Here is a 20,274-nt window from a genome sequence, read left to right as displayed (position 1 = left end):
AGTGAGGCTTCTTTTTCCCTTTGCTACTGAAATAACACTACGTACTATAGCAAAGTCTAGTTTAAATACGGTTCAGGGGGAGTTTTCCTTTGGAAAGAATAACAAATGGCATTAGAGGCCATTAGTCTCTGTCTAGCATGTGACAGAGAACCTCTGTGCGAATCTCTGAATGAAGTGTGGAGCACAGCCGGCCCACTCTGAGCCTCGTGTCCTAATTGGGTGATGAAAACAAGGAAATCACCCTGGTTGTGTTTGTTTTGGGCTTTAAAGGTTTTAAGTTTAAAGTCGGAGGTCCATGTACGTCACCGGGGCAGGAAGGAACCTGGCCTTTGGTTCCACTATAGAGACAGACAGAGCAATGAACTTCACATGGATGTCAACAGCTGTGCGTGCGTGTGTGTGTGTGTGTGTGTGTGTGTGTGTGTGTGTGTGTGTCTATGTCTGTGTGTGTGCGTGTGCGTGCATGTGTGCTTGCTTGCACATTTGTGGGAAACATTGGGTTCCATGGCAACTGGATCATACAGTAAATGACTATAGCGTACTGTAAATGACCTCTGGCCTTAAAAGAGAGGGAGAAAATATGTCAAAGAGGCCTTTATTAAATCTGTCAAAAAGGTCTTTATTATATTTGGGTTACAGACATTACAAAACACAGGTGTTTTATAATGTCTGCACAACATTTTAACTTTTACCAAAAAAAAAAACCGGTCTGAGGGATATACCAGTAACATATTTTATTTTTGTATTATTTGTTTTACCTCTGACCTTCATTAATGATGCTTTCCTCTCATGGCTAGAGGAAAGGGTGGGGGGTTATTTGCCAGCCTTATAGGACATAGCTCTACCCACAGACTGTTTGGTAGAGGGTTTCAACAACTCAGGATGCTCAAAACGGAGGCAAAAGGGTGGCCAAAGTATTGTGCGGTCTCTGCTATAATTGGCAGCCAGAGATGCTGTTAATTATAGAGAGTACAGATATCCTTATTGTACCACAAAGACATACAGTATATGCCCCTTTAATATTGTTGTCCTTGTATTCTCCCCTTTAATTGTGGACATGAATACATCGTTAAAGTGTGTGTGTGTGTGTGTGTGTGTGTGTGTGTGTGCGTGCGTGCGTGCGTGTGTGTGTGTGTGTGTGTGTGTGTGTGTGTGTGTATTGTTTATGTGACACAGAGCATCAGCTGTGTGAGCTCTCCCTGTCAGATCTCATCAGCTTTGTGTGGTGTCTGGTGTGTTTGTATCATGGTGTGCTTGCTGTTGCTGTATCATGCGGACGGACAGCTACACAGTGACATTCATATTCATTCAGAGACCACAAATTGCCATTAGCGGTCTGCTCGCGGATTCTGGGGGACTACAGTTGTAGTCCGCATAAACGCCACGCGTCCATGTTGTCCCCGTGACTATCGTGTGTCTGAGACAGTCAGACACACACAGACAAAGTGTACATTTTGACCGACGGCAGACACTGACCTCGTCTAACCCTGGATAACCATACATGGAGAAGACTGGATCATCACCTATAGATCAGCATATATCGAGCCAGGCCAGCAACTCTACGTCTGACCTCAAACCCTTAGATCTCCACATATGGATCTGACCTGTTCTGACAGTCCATAATGTTGATCTGACCTCATCAAACCCTGCACACTCAAGACACGCTCCATATGGTCAGCATAGAATTATTTCCATATGTTGATCTGAACCACCCCCCCCCCTCCCCCCATGACAAAGCGACAGTGCCCGCCCAGCAGTTTGCCGTCTGCCGCCACCCAGGCGGATGCGTGCGCGCGATCTCGCTTCTCGCCCTCAGGGCGCCTTACTGGTAAAATAAATGAAAATAAGTAATATATATACATAGCCTATATACCGTACAGTATATTAGCACCTTTCTAATGTGTCCTCCCAGGCTCCCACCGCCATAGCATGCACCTCGTTTGTTATACAGGTCAACGATTCAACACAAAAGCCTCAGGAGGTGATTTAAATAAACATCGGCTTCTGGATGGAGCTTGATATACCGTATGATTGCGTGTTTATTTACGTGATTTATGCCGGGTCCCTTTCTCCTGCCCATTCTAAAGTTCATGTAGGGAACGTGAAGACCTTTCATCTCCGTGTGGTTAAATGAAGTGGTTTAACGTAGCACATAATGAGGAGGTGAGAGGAACGAGAGGCCATCATCCACGCCGAACGTCGGGGACACATCTGTCAAACTCTTTAACCTGTACTTAGCATGAGGCCCTCGGCCCCCGAACCGCACGGCTGAAAAACGCTTCCCCGAACCTATACACAGTATGATTAATACCAAACCCAAATCAGCTCGTACCGCTCGTTCCCACTATAGCGACACACAGCTGGGCCCGCTCTCAGACCGCATCTCTCTAGTAGACTACCCTGTAATTATCAAAACATAACATGGGCCCCAAACAATTTAGCCTTTCCTTCCATAACCCCCGCACCAATTAGACTCCGATGCTGGGGATGTCATCTGGAGAAGCCCGCTGTATTTCCTCCACCGCGGTTATGAACGACCCGGGAATTGGAATCGATTCGCCTGCCGGCATGCATGTTGAAATTTATAGTTATTTGCCACTTAGGGAAGATGGACTGGTGCTGCTGCAAGGGCTGATGGGATGGTTGCAGTGAATCTTCAGGGTTCCTCGCTGTGAATAGGTTACTAGACTGGCTTACAGGGGAATACCATGCAGTTCTGGCTCATTCTCCTCCTGGTCACACCTATATTTGGGTTGCAAAAGATAATTGAACTCAATTTAATCTATTATCAAATAGACATTTGATAGATTATCGACAATCGATAATTTAATACACAGTCCTAATTTGTCATGTGACGAATAGCAAAAGCAGCCCGTATACACACACTTTATTCTAAACATTTTTGTATAAATACGGACGTGCCCAAAATAGGGATGCCAGGTTGATAGTGAATGATCACTCACTGTGGCTTTTACTTTGGAGACTTGAAAGTAGCAGGAACTTAAGGCCTATTCATAGTCTGCTTTTTCGGTGGTGAGGTGACCACCGCCTCTCCGGTGGTGAGCTGACCACCGGAGCTGAAATAACGCTGAGCGGTGGTGAGTAAAAACAGAGAGAAGGGCTGGAGCGGTGGCGGTGGTTTTGCTTAAGATTCCTTTAAATCTAGTTTTCTGACTCACCTGAGTCACCTCTCCCCATCTCTCACGACAAGCCTTCGTCAGCACGGCATGGTGATGTGCTGAGTGGGAGTTCAGTATTAAAACAATACAACTAACTATAGCTAACAAATGATGCCTTCCCTCTGCAGGGAAATCTATCAAGAAGTATTTAGAGAAGAGGCGAAATTGCTCACCGTTGGCCTTCATTTAGGGAAAATGGCATATTTTCAAATTGTTCCATGCGAAAGGTTCATACTGTACAACAAAGCCTTTAGTCCGACAGTGACTTTGCAGACGGTAAACAAACAAGATGGGTGGAACTCATTGTGCTACAGGAGAAGCAGATTTGACTCATGTCATGTGTACAATGACGTCTTCTATTTTACATGGCAGAATGAAATTAATCAACGAATCACAGATCCTCTGGACATCTGGACAGTAAGCAGGGGGTGTCAGTCACTGGACTTTAGTCACGCACGCACACACACACACACACACACACACACAACAGTTGTGTGGTAGATTAATGAAGTTTCCTCTGCTGAAGAATTCCGTGTTTAATATTATAAAACCACAGCAGGCGGTTCCTACAGGAGCATCTGGCCTCTCCATGGATGCCTGCCTGGCAGGGTGGACATGACATCACAATAACTGTCGCAACGCTGCAGGACAACAGCGGGGGAACAGACAGACAGATGAAGTTCCCACACATTTCACTGATGTGACGCGGGGAACTGAAAAAGATAGAATGCGGACTAGACCAGTGTTCATTTCAATGACATTTTATTCAAAAGACTATATGACTAAAACTAAAAAAAAAAAAAAATCTGAATTAACACTGGACTAGACTCAACATTGAAAACGGGCAATGTTGCCTGAAAACAAATTAAATATATAATGATAAAAGGGCACCTGCCCCATATGGCACACCCCAAGACCCTGTCAACTGGTGGGGATATTCAGTAATTATGATTCGGTCATCATGAACATGGGTGTGCAAATATAGCCATCCTCTGAAGCCAAATCTGATGTCAAAGGCTCCTGACCAAGCAGTATCTCACAATAATTAAACTTTAACTATAGAGCGTCGCAGTCCCGCCCCCTACCAGGGCCCAGGAAATTATTCTCCGTTCACTTTCCTCATAGACATTTCAAAAAGTATTTATTTGAAGACGTTTACGCCGCGGACAAAGCCAACTCAAAGCCAATACGGACAACAAACACATTTTTTGGGGCCGAACAAATAATTAGAATTGAAGAAAAAAACGGCAGTTTTTCTTCTTTGTAACTATTTGTTTGGTCCAAAATATTGCGTTTGTTGTCATGAGTTGTCTTGTCACGACTCGAGCTGGCTTTGTCCGCGGCGTAACCGCCTTTAAATAAATACCGTTTGAAAAATGCATTGGGAATCATTTCCTGGGCCTGGCGTCGTCATGGAAGGGGGTGGGACTGCGGCCTACCACCTGGAGCATTGAAAACGGAAGGAGGCAAACGGCCTCATTATCAGAGCCATTATGATGTAAATGAGGTAAAGGTGTACAGTACCTCCTATAATGCTTATTACACCTGGAGGCATCACCAACACGCTTCTCAAGCACCATGCTTGTTCCTGTAGGACAATTCCCAAAGAATAGAATGCTTTCAAAATCCAACCCTATACTTAATAACTCCACTTCACATTTCCCAAAATGCAAAACACTGATTTTTATAAATTCATTAATAGTACTATACGGCTCCCCCCAACACACTCACCCATGGTGATGTATCATGCATTTAGTATTCAGGTAGTTTTTGATGCTCATTATTCTTTCAACGTTTTCCATCTCATCCCTATCAGAGGGTTCTTCTGCCAAATGACAATAAGATTTAGAAATTAATCACTCACCTTCTGTATGTGGCATTTCTGATATTCAAAATTATTCTGTGAGTTTTAGTGCAATATTTTGAAAGTGTCTCTTTGCTGGCAGTTACAAATACCCAATTAAAAATAGATATTTATTTATTTTTATTTTAAGAAACACATAAAAAGTTGTCACGAAGGTAAAGTTAAATAACTTTGGTATATGAAAAAAAAACTAAACATGTCCATCACATATGTGGCAACATAAAATGAAAACGATGAAAATACAAAACTAAAACTACTGTACAAAGGACACATCTTTTGGACATTCTTTTCCCTTTCATTAAACAAAATAAATATCCAATAGGCTCTCCACAATGTCCAATGTGCTTGGAAGTACTTTGGGTTCGTTAGGTGGTTGATTGGACACAGGTGTTGAAGACTCCATCGACGCAGAGTCCAACTGATCATGGTTTTTATCTCGATCTTCACAAGAATCTTTGGTAGAAAGAAGTATAAAGAATAAACCAAAAGAAAATATTTACACATCAGTCACGTTAACCAAGCAGTTCAGCGGTGTACTGTGAATGTTTTATACTCCACAGATCCATTCATTGGGGAGAACAGGAGTTAAAACTATAGTAATCAAAATAGGCTTTCCTCCTTTTGAGGAGAAGCTAGGGCCAGGAACCAAACTAGGTCCAAACCTAGAGCAGTATGGCTGAGTAATGGAAATAAGTTAGCGTTTTCCTCACTTTCAATGAATATGTAGCCTATTTCTTTGTGATGTATATGACCTATAATGTTTGTGTGCGTGCGTGTGCGTGCGTGCGTGCGAGTGAACGAGAATTAAATCATATAAAAATACAAAATCATTACCTGAAATGCTGAAGAGCGTTTAATTTGAAATGACCGTACGGGAAGTGGCCAATCAGATTGTTTAATGTGACAGAGTAGCAGGCCACGTACAGTAGCAACCGTTTCCCTCCCAAATATTATTACACTTTTAAACCAGCCATTGTTGTATAGATATAATGAATCAAGACTGAGCAACATGGCCCATTTCTTGCTTAAATTCAATCAGACAATGTTTTTTTGGTTGGATTCACCATATTCTTTCAGCGCAAGCATTTTTGGTCCCATAGTCTGGAGGGATGATTGCTCTGCGACTGGTTTGTCCGTTACTAGGCCAACCGGGCCAACCAATGCTGTAACTTCATCACTCATTGACAGATTCAATCTGTCAAAGGTCCCTGCACACTGCTGCGTTTTTTTGACCTGAATATCGGAGCGAATTTCGGATGTTTTTTTTCCACCCTTTTCTTATTTATTTTTTTGAAAAACGCACCAGTCTGCATGGACCTGATCCAAGCTCCTTAAGATTCCATGTATATAGGACTGGTCCGTGGTTCATCCAAAAAAGGTCCTTGAATAAAAACGGACGCTATATCTGTTCTTCCAGATACTCTCAGCCCATGTGGCACCTGACCTCTCAGAGGATGGGATAGAATAATTGTTCTTTAGATAACACTGTTTTAGTCACTCCAGGGGGCCTTATGCACATACTGTACGTCATGTCTATTGAAGGCACTCGGAGTGGACTATACAGGTAAACCCACAGCAGCCTGATCCGTCAGGAAGATTTATTCACTTCTGACTTTCTATCATCCAATTAGTGAAAGGACAACACAGGAAGCTCAGCCTGATCTCATTCATTCCCGATGGAACCGGACAGGAAACGGCTGGGGGGGGGTTGATTGGGGTTGGCGGCGGTGGTGGTGGTGGTGGTGGTGGGGTGGTGAGGGGGGGGGGGGGATGCTGAGCTTCGTTTCTCACTGTCCTCGTGGGATTCCGGTCGGAAAAACCGGCAGAGACACGGGTTTTGAGATCAGTCCCAGTCGTCTTTGCAGACACAGTCACACTCCTCGTGGTGCTCCAAGGCCACGTCAGTCATGGTCTTCTGCAGGCCTCGTACGCCACTCCTGTGTTTCAGCAGCAGAACCTGTGGCACAAACAGAGGCAATAATAGTCAAAGTTTGAGACTACTTGGTTGCACTATGTGCTGAAACGGCCCAATGTATGCTGCCAACTTTGCATGATGGAGTATAAATTAAGCTTCGCTTCGCTTTACTTCGGTCTTATTCCGTCCAAATTGGTAAATATGGTTTGAAGTCAAATGCATTGCAGGAAATAGACAAAGAACATAAACTTCAAAGATCAAAGATTATCCTCAAGCACTTCATGGGCTAGTCAAAAAAGTCTCCAAAGAAATGCTCAACAACTAAAATGAAAATGCCTCTTTCAAATGAATTCAATGTTCATGTGGAGCAATCATCACTTCATGTAAGAGCCGATGTTGTCATCTCCTTTTCCCAGGACTGCAGAATGGAGAACAGCGCGGCCCCCTTTGTCGCTCCTACCTCGTGGTATTTCTTGGTGACCCTGGTGGGGACGCACTGGCAGTCGAAGCAGCGATGGGCGCAGCAGGCACAGTTCCCGCCGCAGCGCTTCACCAGGAGACAGCTCGGCCAGAAGATGACGTCGGTCCTCCGGAGCTCCTCGCGCAGGGCCACGGAGAAGTTGCGGGGCGTGCAGCTGTAGAGTCGCACCTCCTCTCTCAACAGGTTGAGGTCGGCTCCAACTTCAAAGACCCCCCCCGGGAGAAAGAAATCGTTAAAAATCACCTGGAATCACCCATTCACAGAATTCAATTCACAATTTGTCCCGTCATAATTACTGTAGTTGTTATCTTGCTTTTTTTTGAGGACCGCTAGCACCTCCTAGGCTATATGTCCAGCTTTGAGGGTTTGTGTAAACACAAACAATGAATGGCCAGCTTTGAGTGTTTGTGCAAACACAAACATTGAATGCTATTGACAAAAATCCGTACTGCGGGTACAAAGGGTGATCGGGCTTTCGCCATCCGAGCACCAAAGCTCTGGAATGAGCTTCCAGAATTAATTCGCCTCACTGACTCCCTCACACGTTTTAAATCCTATTTGTCTCAAAAAGCATTCCTATAAATAACGGTTTTTGTTTCCCCCTGCCTTTTACTGATCTTGTGTTATCTTGATTTGTTTAATGTTTGGGTATTTCTTGTTTATCACATTCATGATAGATCATGTCACTTATTTGTTTCTCTATTTATTATTCCTGTGCAGCACTTTGTGGCTCATGCCTAGAAAGGTGCTATATAAATAAAGTTATTATTAAATAAAATAGACATTAGTCATTAATGAATAGCCAGTTTTGAGTGTCTGTGTAAACACAAACATTGTGTAAAACATTGTGTAAACACAAACATTGTGCAAAACATTGTGTAAACGCAAACATTGAAGACAAAAGTGAGGACGCAAATTGTGATTGGCCGTGATTGGCAAATTGTGATTGAAGAGCTCCCCCCTCACTTAAATAATGAATTAACTCCACCAGCTGCACAGGGAAAATGTAACCATCTTGAAATAAACAAGACATTTAGATAGATATATAGATTTCTGACCCTGTAAATATATTTGGCCACTCAAACATATTGTACATTGTACTGCACATTATGTTATATATATTTTTTAAACATACGTTTCTATTCTGTATTCTATACTGTATGTCCTATATACATACCTCTGGCTTTCTTGTTATGGATGAAGGACTTCCCCAGGACATGCCAGCTGGGTTTGTACAGCTCCTCCATGTCCAACTGCCATCGCTCTGGCTCCAGGTACTTGAGGACCTCTTCCACTGTGCCTAAACTCGCCACGGCCGTCGACAGATCCTCCACATTCTGCTGGGAGGAAGGAAGCCCTGCTGGTACCTCTGGCTCTGACATGCTCTGCACCACAAGCAGACAGAGAGAGAGAGAGAGAGAGAGAGAGAGAGAGAGAGAGAGAGAGAGAGAGAGAGAGAGAGAGAGGGGAGAATATAAGTTTTATAATCAGAAAGGCAGAACTTAAGAGCCCAAACTTCCGCCTTTATTGATAGTAGGTAGTGGAGCTACAGGAAACGGGGAGAGCGAGAGACACACAGCAAAGGTCGGGATCAGGATTCGAACCCACAACGCGCCGTCAGAGGCTGCATCAGAGCCTATATGGCCCTCATTTATCAACCGTGCGTACGCCAAAATATGGGGTGCAGGTCTTTTTTCCGACAGCATATTGATCCGAAACCTCAATCCTAACCTAACCCTAACCGCAAGCATTAAATTACCGGCATTTAACATTTCCGCCCAAAGCTTGAAATTGAACTTGACAAAGTTCAAAACTCACGTCTGGTCGGGAGCTGTCGTACGTTTTGTCCTCACCTGTCTTTCTGTCGTAGAACAGCGGAGCAGCATTGTTTGACCAGCTGAGAGGCTGTCACAGGCATCTAAACGTATGTTTTCACTCCTAAAATGTATTAAACTAATAATAATAATTTGCAGTGCTGCAGCTTTAGCTTTTCTTTTCGCAGATAAGTAAGTCTACTGTCTTTCTCACGTCTCGTCCTTTTAATTAAGGATAAACCTGACGCACTCGAATGCCACTAAATGTGACATGCTGACAGTGTCGAGGCAGCAAAGTGGGGACCGCATCTTTTTTTGTCATATGGAAATCACGGGGTGCCAACTTAATTCACAGACCTCCACCACTGTCTACAGCCTACCACCAGTACCACATAAGGTTTAGGCTGCGAGGCATGCAGCCTGATATACAGTAATGTCATAAACGTGCATGCAGGTCACGACTGTGACAGAGACAGACAGAACAGGAGCGGAGGAGGAGATGCAGAGTTGCAAAACAGCATTTGTCACGGGCTGAAACTCATTCCAATGACGTGAGCAATGTTGTTTAATTAATGCTTCACATAATCACAGGTTCAGGTTTTCATTCACTAAACTTGTTGTATATTAAATGAATAAACATTTTAATCATTTTATATACAACTAACAACACACAGTGAACGTTGCTTGCAAATTGCGATATGTGCGTGCGGGGGGGGTGAGGAGCAAGGGAGGCAGCAAGGGAAGCGAAGCGAGAGGAGAAACAGACAGCTTTATTTAATTCATGCAGGTTTATTTATTTAAGATACAACAAGTTGCAAGTTGCGTTTGCGTGCGTGCGTCTGTGTGTGTATGAGAAAGGGGGCAGAAAGGCAAGCCAAAGGGTAACGCATGGTTTCAAAATCGTATCGCCGTTGTTCCTGTCGCAAAAACGAGGGCGAGGCTTGATTTCATAGGGCGTGCCAGATAGATTTCAGCCGTCATATTTATTAACGTCGGAAACGAAATTAAGGAAGGATCAGCTGTTTGCGATCACTCTATAAATGCCGTGGGGACGTGGGTGTACTACGAAACCTACACTAGAATCTGTGGCAGATTTTTACACTCAATTGATAAATGAGGGCCTATATGTGGTTTGTGCCTGGACCGCTCTCACCCAGAGAGACTTGTATTAATGAGCGAGCAACGTCCCCTGTGAGGTTGCTCTGTTCAGTCTGTTGTACAAGCTGACCTTTCAGGTCACAGCAGGCAGCCACGGACTACCTCGACACCTGTGGGAATTACTGTAATAACAAGGGGATTTAAAAGACCTAATCTGCTGCACCCGGCTGTGTGATGCCCAGTGAGTCCCAGATGTCAACATGTCTCCATCTCTCCGTCACCTTTAGGGAGAGAGAGAGAGATATAATCCCTCCATTCTCTTCACTCAAGAGGACACACTCCATGCCGAAACCCTCAGTCAGGGTTGTTTGCATGGATAAATGTTGCTAAATTGGCAGAGGGACTCTTTTCTTTGATAGAAAAAATATACTATTTGATTGACACGTACAAGGCGTCATGGGAGCATGAGCAGAGAGAAAGCAGGTTGTTTGATCATCGAAAATATGACGCACTTCAGCTGAGCCCGGAAGCCTTTTGGAGGAACAATTGCGTAGAAGAGAAACAGATTCTTGGAAGATTACAGTGTGTCTAGGAAACTATTACAACTAAATTCAACATCAACCAAAAGTAATGGAGGAATAACAAACATGTGTATAGCAAGGCATTGTCGGAGTTTGGGGTTCACTTCCATTCCCTGTGTAGCTCAATATGTAGAGCATGTAACTATTACTGCTAGAACTATTTGATTCTCTCTGGGTCCACCTACACCAGGGATGTCAAACTCAAATACACGGTGGGCCAAAATAAAGAAATTGATAGAAGTCAAGGGCCGGACTGCGTTTCAACACACGAGCACCGCGGTCAGGAGGACGTCCCAGGCAAATAGCAAAAAAAGTTAATGCATTTAAAACTGAAAATGCATTATTATTAAGCTCAGTTTCCTGTTCTATGATCGTCACAAAGCAGGACTTGTAGTATTACGGTGGTCCGTGCAATATACCAGAGGGCCATTCACGGGCCTGATTTGGCCCCCGGGCCTTGAGTTTGACATGACCTACACCTACAATATGTTACACCTGGAATGCATACATTGATGTTCAAATCATTAAGAGACGTTCCGTTAAGGCTGCCATCGAGTCATCTTTGGGGATGATTAACTCCTGTGGGTTGTGGGTCACTCGGGAGGACAGATGTTTGTTTTTATTAGGATGACGACCATGGAGAAGAAATGACCGGAGCACTTTGAGCCGCCACACAGCATAGAACACAGAGAAAGCAAGTGGAAAACCACAAGATATTTCAGCTCAATCTGACTCAGGAGAGGGACAGGGTTAAGTTATCAGAGTGATCATGTTCCTGTGAGCTGTCATTGTCACTGCAAATAATAGCCACCAAACAGGAACTAACATTCACACTCTGTGACAACATAATTCCATGCAATAGGCTACATTCGGAAATTACAGTCAGTCAGCACTCCTTCCCACTCCAAACCTCACCTCAGAGCTGGCACTGAATACTAAGAAAAGAACAGACCCAGCTACACCACAGGCCAGAAAACGACAGTTCGTGACAGCAGCATGTTGGAACAAAGATCTCTGACCAACTCTGATGATGCTGCTGCCACATACAAACCACTTTGCATGATGTGTTATGGCTCATTTTGCACGCCATCTACCGACATGAAAAGCCCCACGTTGTTTGATATTGCAATATTAATAGAAAATATTGTCAGTCTGACAGTATGATCGAACAACACAGTTTGAAATAAGGCTCAGAAGACGTTACAGGATCTCCTCCAGGGGCAGAGCTGTGAGGAACGCACTGTGATTCCTATTAGACGAAAGTCTTGGCAGAGTCCTGAACGAGAGGCCTGGAGACCGTTAACAGCTTGAAAACGTTGACGGAAACAGCACTGCAGGCCTGGCTTCAGAGCCTCAGATGCGGCAGCCAAAGCGCCCATTTGGAGACGGATCAAAATGCTGTCCATAACGCTGTAAGTAGGAGATGGGAGCTCCCACATAAGCTATTTAGGAACAATGCACTTAAAATTAGACCACCGTGTCTAACCGCTGGCCTGGAGTCAGTGAAATTGTAAGGTTTGACAGAAAGATGATGGACACAACACATAACTATGGAAAGGAAAGAACAACTGGAGATCAGTGATGGGTTCGAAGCGATGTTTTTTTTTTTTTATCTGGCTGAATAGATACTTTTAATCCATCAGATTGCCACTAGAGGGGTGTCAGAGTTTCTATGGGGGGCATTAAGCTGCAGATGTTCATCAGGATCATAACCATGTGTCCACTAAAAACACCCAGCATGGCAGCTGTGATCCTGACACGATCATTAATGCACATTTCTAAATGGCTTCAGTGGTCTCATTTTACTCTTAATGTCAAGTAAACCGTTCCCATGTGTCTCTCTCTATAATAGCGTATAGGCCTGTTAATGAATTGTTTGAAGTACAAATTAACATTTAGAAGGAAGACACTATTCTTCAAATGAATGCCAAGATAAAGTTTATGTTGACCGACCCAGGTCTTTTTCCAACACACCACTCGTAGTGTACGTGTGCAAAAGGTCATGCTCACAGGTTAAAAATGGTATAATTGATGTAGCGATTGAAGTCAAGTAGGCCTACCAGTGGGCACTGGACTGCTCGGGAGTGATACAAGCATGCCCCACCCCGTTATAAAACACCCTATAAAGTACCCGTTGTACCCGTCTGTATATCGTGTCCCCTTTATGCCCATGCAGTTCTGTGCCATTCATGGCCAGGCCACAATTTGAACACACTTCATATTATGCGGTCTTGCTGTTTTATTTATATTGTATTGTACAGTCTGTCCCCTTTTATGCTCATATGGTTCCCTGATGTCATCAGTATATATATATGGACGTGTGTGTTCTGGACAACCAGATCTCTATGGCCATCATTGTCGGATCAGCGGTTCTGGACCACGGCCTATCCGACCGCCTCTCACGCTGAGCCAATCGGGAAAAGAATGTCACAGTACAACACAGTAGGCCTACACTAACCTGGGCACCATTTCATTTCGGTATATGATCCGGGCGGGAGCGGATGATATCGCTACGTCATGTTGTAGTATTGTTTTGTAGTCGACAGGCAGGAACAACAAACCCGAACTTCCTTTTCCCTCAAACCGATTTTTCTCAATAAAAGCTGCAGGCTATGAGAGCTTTTATTGTTATTCTTCCGGTTTGAGGGAAAAGGAAGTTTGCGTTTGTTGTTCCTGCCTGTCGACTACAAAACAATACTACAACATGACGTAACGATATCATCCGCTCCCGAGTGGATCATATAACGAAATGAAACAGAGACCAGGCTTTCCTCCGAGGTGGTGGAAAGCCTCGTGGGCAAGGTTAGGCCTACACAGATCATCAGTTTGAATCTTTGCTTGCTTACAGATTTGTTTCACTGGGAATTAGAAGGGGTTCAGTGTCTTGAGCAAATCACTGAAGTTCTGATCTACAGTATGACAATGCATGTTAAACAATAATCAATGAAAGCAGATCTGCCAAAACCATGACATTACAATAAACAAACAGCACTGACACATGAGATGTCCTGAGATTAGGTTCGTATTTTTACATTGCAACTTCGCCATCTTCAATAGACTTTTATCTCTGTAACTGACATTCATCTCATCTTTAACCCCTTGAAAAACCAAAACAGATTTTGTTCTATTCCCCGGACCATCGCTAAAAGGTATTTCCAATTGGATGCAGGCTGTGTGGATCTTTATTAGGAAAAAGAGGAGCGCGTAGCCAGGAGACCTTGTGGTGAGACATTCAGTGCTCAGATGAGAGTCCTGGAATGGCCCGGTTTGAGCCCAGACAACAGTCCAGTTGAAAAATCTGTGGATTGACCTAGACAGGAAGGTGCATCTGAGGTTCCAGTGAAATTGAGCATGGACCTCTTGAGGCAAATAAGAATGGGAGAAAGCTCCCAAATCCAGATGCAACTACAGTTGGTAGAAAGTTTCCCAAACAGGCTCGCCGCCACTATCAAAGGAAAATCCAAGAGGTGTTTCTACTCAGGAATAATTGAAGGGTCTGCACAATATGCAACAGAGGTATTTGCTATCAGAAATGAGTAGCCTTTTGTTCCTACCATTGTTTTACTGGTTACCATATGCAGATGAAAAGATGTTTTCATTACAGTCCTCAAGGCCGTAAAATAAAGGTTTAAAGGGTGACAGGGTGTTCAGATTTTAGTCAGCCAGACAGCCACTTTATGTGCAGCAGTGGAAAATACTGTATTCATGAGCATGCATTCATCTTTCACAGGACTGCAAATATACATTTGATGAGGGATAACCGTTGGCAAGGACAAAAAGCAGTTAGGTACATTAGTGTGTACGTACAGTATGATAATCATATCGCCAAGCTGTTACAGTAGGCAGAATTTTTTGTAATTATTTTCATTTGTTTCCAACTGTGACTTTGTTTGCAACGCGTGTGCTTTTATTGTGGTCTGGCATTTCCTTTCAACAGCATGTTTTGTGGAAAAATCACAGTGACTGGGGAGTACTGATCTATGTCTCATCACTGTAGCCCAAGTTAGTCTACAAATGTAATGTTTTTGGATTATTTCAATCACTTATATTTAATTTACTTTTAAGTACAGGTCATTGTCGTGTATATATATCACAATAATATTAGTTTAACATTTCTAGGTGAAAGATTTAAGTTGTTGTGGTTTATGTCCATTTGTCTAGGAGTTCACGTTGGTTCCTACCCTACTTTGTTTTAAAATGGACACGCATGAGTGTAACAGCTCACTAGGGTGGCGTGCTACAGAACATGTATGAGTGTAACAGCTCACTAGGGTGGCGTGCTACAGAACATGTATGAGTGTAACAGCTCACCAGGGTGGCGTGCTACAGTGCATTTATGCGTCTAACGGCTCACTAGGGTGGCGTGCAAGCAAAGGAGTGAAGTCCAATGTCTTGCTGTTTTGGTGTTGATTAAAGAAGGAGCATCCAAAGAGAAACTTCAGACTGCTTATTTATTCACCGCACGCAAGAAGGCCAAATCAAGGGAAAAAAAATAGGGTTATACAACTTACATCACCATCAACTCCCCACCTTCCACCCCCACCATCCTATATGGGCCTAGTTTACAAGGGTGGTGATTACCTCGTTGTCCGTTGCCTTTATTCTCTCAAGGCGCGGCCACACGGATGTATTTATGGAGGACCAAAATGGAAGGTTCATCCCACTGTGTTGAGATGACAACTCCAAAATAGCCCCGGGAGCCCTTCTTGCAAAACAATATCCAACTGCTTCACACGGAGCACAAAACCACTTCCCTGCAACCAGAAAAACCTCGAAGGAAGCGACGAGGTCCACTGTGCGTGAAAAGCCCTTTTTTGTTTCGCAAAAACCCACACACTGTAATTGAGGTCGATGTATAAAAACAGGCCTCCAGTTTTTTTTTACCGTGCCAGCTTTGAGACTCGTTAGGGGCGCTGCGAGGGCTCTGCCATCTGCTCTCCCCCCCTTCCTTCAATGCCCCTGACTAACAGGCTTGCATCACATCCTCTCTGCTCACTTCACTATTTAAGACATTGAAGCTCATTGCCCGTGATGACCGATGAGTGACTTTGAGTGAATTTGACAGATTTGGGGTGTGCCAGCAGAGCTGACCAGCCATACCGAGGGTCAGTTCAGGCGAGGGGGGGGGGGGGGGGAACCTGTGTTACATGTCCTTGACTAACACTGGCCCTCAGTTTGCTGGTCTAAATAAAGCAAAAAAACTGCTCTAAAAAAAATGGCACAGAATCCAGTTACAATAAGCAACTTGCAATTGACTGTATAAATGTCTTGAATAAAATGAACAGTGACAGAGCGGGTAGTGTGTGTGTGTGTGTGTGTGTGTGTGTGTGTGTGTGCCCATGCTGTGTGTGTGCGTTCGGGCAGGATTACCGGGGTCAGCTGCCAGAGAGTGACATTTGTTCAGCTTGTGTCGTGCCCACAGTCCCCATTCCGACAGACCTCATCTCTTCTCGCCGAGTGCTTTAACAACCTCCTTGCTTCAGCTGTTTACTGTAGCCTTTTCCTTTCAAAATGACACACACACACACACACACACACACACACACACACACACACACACACACACACACACACACACACACACACACACACACACACACACACACACACACACACACACACACACACACACACACACACACACACACACACACACACACACACACACACACACACACACACACACACACACACACACACACACACACACACACACACGCCAAAGCCCCCACTGCTTCTGGCCCAGTTTTAATGGAAGTGGTGAAGAAGAGGAATTACTGTAGGGTTTATGTTTAAACCCCTGCGTGGCATGGGCCTGCAGTCACTGCTGGCAGCACGCTGTGCTAGCGTAGTGTAGCATATGCTGCAGTACCGTAAGGGCACGATTGTAAGCATGAAGCCATCTGAACCAAGAGAGGCCAAAGAACTCCTTTACGCCTCATAATCTCACCTTTTCCTCATTTATCTCTCTCTCTGTCTCTCACTCCTCTGTCTCTCTCTATCTGTGTCATGGTCTCTCTCTCTCTCTCTTAATCACACCCCCCCCCCCCCCCCCACACTTCAGGGTTGAATTGGTTTCTTGTCGTTTTGACCGAATATCTCTGAACATGTCTGAGAAGTCTAAGGGCCGATTCACACTCCTATTTTACCGCTGTTTCGGCGCTGTAGTGCCGAAATTTCGCCTGGAGGCGTGGTCAATGCTCTTTGGCCACTCAGAATAGCCAAATGGCATTGATCACCTCAAGGTCTCAGGTTAAGTAATAAGACCTGGTACTTAAGACACACAAAATACAGCCCATAGTATTCCTTTAGTCTCATGTGCTAGTATAATTTACGTAAGGTATATGTCACTTTAATGTTCACTGGGTCTGGGGCGCTGCCACACCGATATCATGGCGTTTACCTGGCTGTCGCTAAAGTATGGACGCTGGGCAGAGAGAGGGGGTGAGTGTGGGAGAAGACAATTTCCGCTGAGCGCCGTAAACACACCTTCACCTTTACATCCACGTTTAGGTATATAGCTAAACTAGCCTGGGAACTGTTGTATAACCTTTACGTGTGGCGAGTGAATAAATGGTCAAAACTTACAGCTGGAGTGGACCTGAATTCATTGCGTATATGCACGTCATGCAAGTGTCCTTTTATAGTAACTCTCATGTTTAGCTCCTGGCGGCCGGCCTTTTAAACCGCCGCAACAGCTCTTTCTTCATTAACGAATATAATTAGCTACAATCGCCAGCCTATACACTTAGGCCTGGACGGAAAATCAAGAGTGTACAGAATACAGACAAATTATGCCATGTAAATGAGGCCAATCAGGCCATATACTGTAGGCTACAACAAATAAAACATGTACGCCAATTTCAATTTAACAGCAAAATAAAAATAAATCAAAGTACATTGGTATAGGCCTCTCAACATTAAACACTCTCTTGTGCATGCACGATCTGAGCGCAATCAGCGCAGACTCAGAAGTATACATTTTAACAGCAGGCTGCCACTATGAAAATAAAACACCGGCTCAGACATACAATTCAATTGAATTTCACAACAAGTTGTCTCAAAGACCTACAATAGGCCGCTAAAGCCTTTCAAATGAGGACAATCAGGACATTTCTAGCCTGGCTAATAAGCCAGACTGAATCAGCCGTTGGCAAAAAAAGAAATTGCCTGCCGGCGGATTAGATTCGAGTCTGGCTTATTAGCCAAGCTAGGACATTTCCACATTGGTGACAGTCACAAAGCTCGCGCTTGAACGCCATTTCGCTTGAATCATTAATTAATTAGCATATGAACGAATCAGCTGGCTGCTGCTGCTGCTGCACAGGCACACATGCCCCTTCAGGACGTGTTGGGAGCAAAATCACACGTACAGTAACTAAGTAACTAACTACTAATTTGGAAAACTAACTCGTTACGTTACTCAGTTACCCAAAAAAGAGTATTACCGTTACTTAGAACACTGTTACACCCAACACTGCACAATAAAAATACTGTGGTCATACGAAAAGACAAAAAAGAGACAAAGATAAAGAAAGCCGTCCTTTCATGTCCTACCCATCAAACCCAGGCCTCCATTATGAGACCATATTTCAGAAGGTATCCCTGCTTGATCAGGGGAGATTTACTATATGACATTCAGTCAGTACCATTTACTGCCACCTACTGTACAATATATACCAGTACAGTAGATGTCCTACGGTACTACGCAACAGCAGGATCTAAATGTCATCGATGGAAGTGTAGAAAGACCATCTCCAACCACTTCAGATAGTGCTAGTTATGCATTAACATACAGACTGGCTGAAATACGGTTGAATTCATTAAAATAAGTCCCCGATTGCAGTTTGAATGTCGAGATAAGAAAACGTCTTTTAACAAGAGAGACCACATTCAGGCTTCCATGATACCTCAGGGCTATATACATACTGTATTTAGAAAACTTGTTGAAACACTCACTGCCTCATTGAAAACATACATCTTCCTGAGCGGGGGGGAACTCTGTCAGTGAGGTTCTGCCATGACTTGCTGTGAGTTTGTTGACAATGAAAGCACGAGCGCTCATTCTTACTGAGCCATGCTAGCTGCTCAGATCTCTTAAAACTGGAAGGTTGTTTGGGTTGAGGGAGAACTCTGTGATGTCCTGTAGAAAATACAACACATTCCTCCCCCCCCCCCCCCCCCCCCCTCCTGGTCCTCCCTAAATCACATCCCCCGTTTTATAATCTTACTCCTCTAACTGGCTCTAAAACAGCACCGTCTTAAAATAGACCCTTTTATTCCTTTATACAGTCTGTTATTTCCATGACCGTTACGACTGAGCAGATGCCGATGACTGATATGATGTGTGGTACACGAGGCAATTTCCATGTCCAACAGATTATAGAGTAAGTTTGAGATCAGTGGGATTTAAGTGACACACGTTTTCACAGGAATCCTATATCATTCGATGATAGGATTCCTGTAAATGAGTCGATGAGTCTTTCGTAGGCTGGCGGTGAACTTCCAGCATGAGCTCTCAAGAACACATTGGGTTGTATCAGAATTTCAAAATGGAAGCATGTGTTGAGGATATGTACAGTAACGGTGCTAATCTGGTACAGGTATTGTTCACACATTTTCTTTTAATGCCGATATGCTCGGTTAAGTTTCATCAAAATATAGATACCCCTGTTCAAATATTACTCAACTACAAGTGAAAGTTGCTCAGTCAGACTTGCGAGTTAAAGTACTGGAGCATTCAATTCAATTAAAAAAAACCTTTTTAATATCAATACACTGCTGTATTGAAATGTCGACATTTTCAACGACAGAAGTATCAAAAAACACAAATACTATAGTACTAACGTGCAGATACTCAAAATATTTAGTTAAGTAACAGTACTCAAGTAAATGCACTTTGTTTTACGGTCTGTCCACCGCTCCTGGCCACCTTCACAAAGCCAGGAGCCCACAGATTACTGAGGGGCCCGGTTGTTTACCGAGAGCTTGTCAACAGAAGTGTAACATGACAGGTGAAAACATGGCACTCGTCACTTTGGTTTATCTCTGGGCTTTTGTCAGGGAGTGCAGCAGGACAGAGAGCTGTGTGTGTGTGTGTGTGTGTGTGTGTGTGTGTGTGTGTGTGTGTGTGTGTGTGTGTGTGTGTGTTCTTAAGAATGATGAAAAGAGAGGCAAGAAAGATGAGGAGAAGGAGAGATGAGATTAAGGAAGGGTGAAGCCAAGGGCAGATAGATAGATCTTTGTGTAGTATTAGTCTATTTAAATATGCTCATTTGTTGAAGTACCACCAATTGGGGCACTCAAATCACTCAAAGTCAAGTCTCAGCATAGACTATATAA

The 20,274-nt window shown here is 43.9% G+C and overlaps 1 protein-coding gene across 1 annotated transcript in view; it reads right to left on the bottom strand.

The window, feature by feature from the left end:
* Positions 1-5,139: 5,139 nt before the first annotated feature.
* The window catches only part of pdgfc (platelet derived growth factor c), a 61,972-nt gene continuing 46,837 nt past the window's right edge, over positions 5,140-20,274 (bottom strand). The window contains exons 4-6 of the mRNA XM_080774764.1: positions 8,617-8,824; positions 7,419-7,639; positions 5,140-7,000 (exon numbers count right to left, since the gene is read on the bottom strand). Of these exons, the coding sequence (XP_080630890.1) occupies positions 6,887-7,000; positions 7,419-7,639; positions 8,617-8,824 (543 nt within the window). The 3' untranslated portion in view covers positions 5,140-6,886. The remainder of the gene's footprint in view (positions 7,001-7,418; positions 7,640-8,616; positions 8,825-20,274) is intronic.

This window comes from Protomyctophum bolini, assembly GCF_963924005.1.
Source record: "Protomyctophum bolini genome assembly, chromosome: 10".
NCBI classification, from domain to species: domain Eukaryota; kingdom Metazoa; phylum Chordata; class Actinopteri; order Myctophiformes; family Myctophidae; genus Protomyctophum; species Protomyctophum bolini.
The sequence above is the reverse complement of the archived record's forward strand: the minus strand, read 5'-3'. Positions and strand labels throughout refer to the sequence as shown.